Below are 5,495 nucleotides of genomic sequence, written 5' to 3'. Positions count from 1 at the left end.
GTAGCAGCGAGCTGTTATCACTTCTTGCTTATGTCTCAATTGCACTTAACACGCTCACATTCTAACTAAAACTGTCCTTGTTGCACAGTCTGGCAGCCCGTATATAGTAGAACTTTAACAAGACTTCGTCTGTAGAACATTCTGGCAACTACGAATTCGCTCTCTAGTTGCTTCGGGCATCGTCGTTTCGATTTTGTTCTATCATCCATGTTCGTCACAATATTAATATCGATATGCTTGATTATCTATAGTGTGACGAACACGATAAACTGCCAGAAGCAACTAGTTAGCGAATTCGTAGTTGCCAGAATGTTCTAGAAGCAATGTTTTGTTACAGATTTACTATATAAGGGCTGCCGGATTGTGCAGCAAACACAGTTCTAGTTAGAGTGTTGTCGTGATAAGAGCAATTAAGGTATAAGCAAGAAGTTGTAAGCTCGAATAACGAGCAATAAGTGTTAAGTTGTTGGAATTAGAAATAAAGATAAGTGTGTAGCCATTAAATTGGGACTTTTATTTAACAATCCAGTGATCGAACTCAAGAGTGAGTTACAGGTAGACGATTTATCGAGAAATCCGTTACAATAGTTTTACAAGTGTCATTGTATATCTGATATGAGTAACCTCCGCCTTGCAGAGTATTGACCCCGACTCAAGATTGCGATATTTGTTACAGGTTTAGTATAGTAGATTAAGGGTTCGCGATCCATATCAGGAAATATTTAAATATTTTGAAAACCGGAGCGCGGATCGTGAATGGCACATGCAGTTTTTATTAAACATTTATTTACATATATATTTGTATATATTTTTAATTTTAGTAATTTCAAAGATCTAGTGCATTTTTCACAATGGATCATCTCATTTTTTTTCCAATGTTGTCCTTGAATTGTTTTTTTAAACCAAACATGCTTTTCTTCGGGTTTCTTATGATTATTTGTTGAAATTATTAATAAAGCAAAATATTTTATTTTTTGTATTCTTTAATAACACGTTATGTTACAATTAAATACTGGTGTGATATCCCTTCTCATTAGGGATCACGATTCAAATATCACAATAAATATTGAAAGTGTTCTAGGTGCCTATGGAGAAAGTAGTTATGTGACAATTATTGTATCGTGTAATCTGGTAACACGATCATTATATAAATTTGAAAGCGCGGGAAGTTGGCATATGTTTTACAGAACGTTAATGTTATATTAATTCGTTAAACTAATTTTTTCGATTCATAGCACTAATTATGGCGGAGGCAGAGCATTATATTAGGGAAATACAACGAGAATATGTAGATTTTTTAGATGACGAAGAGGACCAAGGAATTTATTCCGGGCTTATTAAAGATATGATTGCTGAAAAGGGACGGCGTCTAATAGTTAACATAAGTGATCTGAAGCGCAAAAATCCTCAACGAGTTCAAGGGCTTTTATCAAATGCATGTGATGAGCAATTAGCATTTGGAAGAGCTCTAAAGGAATATGTTGCATCGGTGGATCCTACCTATGCAAAACAACATGAAGATTTTTTTGTTGGGTTTGAAGGCTGTTTTGGAAATCGTCATGTTACTCCACGTTCTTTGACTTCAATGTAAGTTTTTTCTATTATTGTAGTCAAACAAAACTAAATAATTAATTTTAGCTATTTGGGGAATTTAGTTTGTGTGGAAGGTATTGTTACAAAGGTTTCTTTAATACATCCAAAAGTGGTCCGCAGTATTCACTACTGTCCTGCAACGAAAAAAGTTATGGAAAGGAAATATACAGATTTGACTTCATTTGAAGCAATTCCTTCTAGCGCTGTCTATCCCACAAAAGATGATGAGGGAAATTTTTTAGAAACTGAGTTTGGGCTTTCAATATATAAAGATCATCAAACTGTTACGATACAAGAAATGCCTGAAAAAGCACCAGCAGGTCAGTTGCCTCGATCTGTTGATATTATATGTGATGATGATATGGTTGATCGATGCAAACCCGGCGATCGTGTTCAAATAGTAGGAAGTTATCGCTGTCTACCAGGAAAGTTTGGAGGATATACCTCTGGCACATTCCGTACTGTGTTATTAGCCAACAATATTTCTCTATTAAGCAAAGATAGTAATATGCTTATTTGCCGTGAAGATATTATCTTATGTAAAAAACTGGCCAAAAATAATGATATTTTTGATTTGTTGGCTAAGAGTTTGGCTCCTTCTATTCATGGACATTCTTTCGTAAAGAGAGCAATTTTATGTCTCTTATTAGGAGGAGTAGAAAAGGTTTTACCAAATGGTACTCGGTTGAGGGGTGACATCAATGTCCTTCTTATTGGAGATCCAAGTGTGGCGAAATCCCAATTATTAAGGTATGTATTAAATACAGCGCCAAGAGCAATACCAACCACTGGTCGAGGCTCAAGTGGAGTAGGCTTAACGGCTGCTGTAACGACTGATCAAGAAACTGGTGAGCGTCGATTAGAAGCAGGCGCTATGGTTTTGGCCGATAGGGGTGTTGTTTGTATTGACGAATTTGACAAAATGAGTGACATCGATCGTACCGCAATTCACGAAGTCATGGAACAAGGTCGTGTCACAATTTCAAAAGCGGGAATACATGCGTCTTTAAATGCACGTTGTTCGGTATTAGCGGCCGCAAATCCAGTCTATGGAAGGGTAATGTAAAAATAGTTAATTTGCAACCTTTTTTTTAATATAAATTAAAAAAAATTTTTTAGTATGATCAGTATAAAACTCCAATGGAAAATATTGGCCTCCAAGATTCGCTGCTTTCTCGTTTTGATTTACTATTCGTGATGTTGGATGTAATTGATAGCGATATTGACCAAATGATTTCGGATCATGTTGTGCGTATGCACCGTTACCGGTAACATATTTTTCAAGTATTGTTTAGTTATTGATTAATATCACTATGTATTTCAGTAACCCAAAGGAAACAGATGGTGAACCTCTTTCTATGGGTAGCTCATATGCAGATTCCTTAGCATTCACTGCAAATTCTGATGAGGTAGTACATATTTACGCATTTAAGAAATAATATATGCATTTTTTTACAATTCACAGAAAAAAGAAATAGAAATATTTGAAAAATATGATCCATTGCTACATGGTAAGTCAAGAAAGCGACAAGAAAAAATTTTATCTGTCGAATTTATGCGTAAATATATTCATATTGCAAAATGCATGAAGCCAAAATTAAGCGAACAAGCTTGTGAAGCTATTGCAACGGAGTACTCATCCTTGCGCTCCCAAGAAAATATACAATCCGATGTTGCTCGTACTCAACCAGTAACAGCTCGAACATTAGAAACTCTTATACGACTTGCCACAGCACATGCCCGTGCTAGATTGTCCAAAACCGTAACGGCCGATGACGCACAGAGTGCTATAGAATTGGTGCAGTTTGCATATTTTAAGAAAGTTTTAGAAAAAGAAAAAGGTAACAAACGACGACGTGGGGATGCTTCAACTGATGAAGATGAAATTAAAGAAAACCCGAAATCCCTAACCAGGAAAAGTAAACGGACTCGCACAGAAACATTACAAACGGAGTCGGAAAGTAATGCATATGATACTGATGAAGAAATTGAAGCGCCTCCACGAGACGCAGGTGATTTAACTCGGCGTGAAACAATTAAGTCGATTTCAGGTCCAAAGTCGATTACAGCTGTTGGAGTGGCCAATCAAAGGCACGAAGAAAGTACATCCCATACAAGTGTAGATATATCTCCTACCATATCAGATACTAGATTGAGCGTCTTCAAACATAGTTTGCAACGATTGTTCCGAGAGGCTCGGGAACAGAGTTTATCTCTGGAACGAATTACAAACGCTATCAATGAAAATAATTCGAAACAATTCTCAAGTTCTGAAATTGAAGCTGCCATGAATCAAATGACTGAAGACAATCAAGTAATGGTTGCTGATGGTATCGTTTTCTTAATATAATTTTCCTTACATTCATTCGAAGTTTTGTCAGTTTATATATTTTACTCTAGTTTTCAAAATGGCTGACTTTCCTTTGTAATGTTCAAGGTTTTGTGAGTTATTTTTCCAATATTTTGTTTTACGATAATGCTTTTGTTGGGTAGATTAGACATGACATGATTAGATAACTAGATTTGAAAATATAATTTTTTGTCATTGAAAATAAACTTTTATTATTAAAAATTTATTGGTGCATGTCCATTCATTGGAATGCTGTGCGGATGGTGACACTAATATGGAATAATAAATCGTGGTAATCTTAGCCCCTAAAACGGTTTTCAACTATACTTTTCGGTTGAAGTTTGAAATTCAATATTGTCGATGTCAACTCAATTCGCCAAAAAAAAAATGTATGTTGAAGTGCTTTCCAACTTCATGGTAATATGGTTTTCACTCTGCCGATGGGGTTGACTAGTATACTCCCAAGACAGCCACTAATACGGTACCGGATTTTATCCGGCCAAGGGCTGCTATTTTGGCGATCTAACCCTGTTTGGACCGGTAAGTAATAGATTAAGATTGTCGTCATTGGAGCAACTCCTAGTAGTAGAGTTGCTCCGCATCCTCCTGACCCGTGCTCTCATCGAGTCCGACCCGGGAAAGGGTCCTAAGGAATATTTCTCCTGCGTTTGCGCCAAAAGGCTCCATCCAAATCCCACCTCGGTTAGGTGCAACACATGCAATGGATGGAACCATCCAAAGACCTGTTCAGGCCTCAAGACCCGAAGATCGAGGAGATAGTTGCATTTATAAGACGGGAACGCGTATGTTGTTTTTGTAACAACGACCTAGTCCCCGTTTGGGTGATAAATTCCAGATTAGTTGTCGTCGAGGTCATCTAACGGGAGGCCCAGGAAACGAGCTGTTTCGACGGGGTCGGACCATAGGGAAAAGGGTGTTAGATGATTGGGGTTTGTTGGGCATGCAATAAGGTGGTTAGTGTCATGCGGAGACTCATTGCACGCAGGACATGTGTTTGGTATGTCGGGGTCTATTCAAGATAAGTAGGAGTTTAACCTGCTACATTGTCCAGAACGAAGTTGCGCGAGGGTCACTCTGGTTTCGCGAGGCAACTCGAGCTCTACGTCTGCTATGGGTGGTGGTTTGACTGGTAATACGCCATTCACTGAGAGGGAGTCGGTGAAGGTGTTGATGGCTCCACTGTGAATGGCGATCCGTGCCTGTCTGAAGTTCGTTGCGTCCGAAGTCCGGTCGGCGTACTGTCTAATGTCGTCGACGTAATCAAGGGAATACCTCTTGATGTTCCTAGGACGCGGCTCCGCTACAAGCAGGTGACTGCAGGGGTGGTTTCTACGAAAACATCCCAGAGGAAACTGCTTGGAGAGGAGCTCGTTATGTTCCTTAACCGGAAGCATACGGGCCTCACTAAGTAGGTGTTCGATTGGGGACATCAAGAGGCATCCCGTGATAGTCCGGAGTTCTGTGTTCTGACAGGTCTGGAACTTCTTCATCTGCGTGGCACTACATCCAGGCGACCATATTGGGGCTGCAT

At 38.7% G+C, this 5,495-nt stretch overlaps 1 protein-coding gene across 1 annotated transcript; it reads left to right on the top strand.

The window, feature by feature from the left end:
* The first annotated feature begins 1,137 nt into the window (after positions 1-1,137).
* Mcm3 (minichromosome maintenance 3) lies at positions 1,138-4,169 on the top strand. Its single transcript, XM_014242667.3, has 5 exons — positions 1,138-1,587; positions 1,639-2,650; positions 2,713-2,861; positions 2,918-3,002; positions 3,059-4,169. The coding sequence occupies exons 1-5, from the start codon at positions 1,244-1,246 to the stop codon at positions 3,941-3,943; spliced, it is 2,475 nt and encodes an 824-aa protein (XP_014098142.1). The 5' UTR covers positions 1,138-1,243; the 3' UTR covers positions 3,944-4,169.
* The last annotated feature ends 1,326 nt before the right edge of the window (positions 4,170-5,495 follow it).

Source organism: Bactrocera oleae, chromosome 2, assembly GCF_042242935.1.
Source record: "Bactrocera oleae isolate idBacOlea1 chromosome 2, idBacOlea1, whole genome shotgun sequence".
NCBI lineage: Eukaryota > Metazoa > Arthropoda > Insecta > Diptera > Tephritidae > Bactrocera > Bactrocera oleae.
Note: the sequence above shows the minus strand (reverse complement) of the source record. Positions and strands in the feature narration are given on the sequence as shown.

Coding starts and splice junctions, on each gene's coding strand:
- Mcm3 (XM_014242667.3), top strand. CDS start 1,244: ATGGCGGAGGCAGAGCATTATATTAGGGAAATACAACGAGAATATGTA. Junction 1,588..1,638: donor CCACGTTCTTTGACTTCAAT/GTAAGTTTTTTC, acceptor AATTAATTTTAG/CTATTTGGGGAATTTAGTTT. Junction 3,003..3,058: donor TCACTGCAAATTCTGATGAG/GTAGTACATATT, acceptor TACAATTCACAG/AAAAAAGAAATAGAAATATT.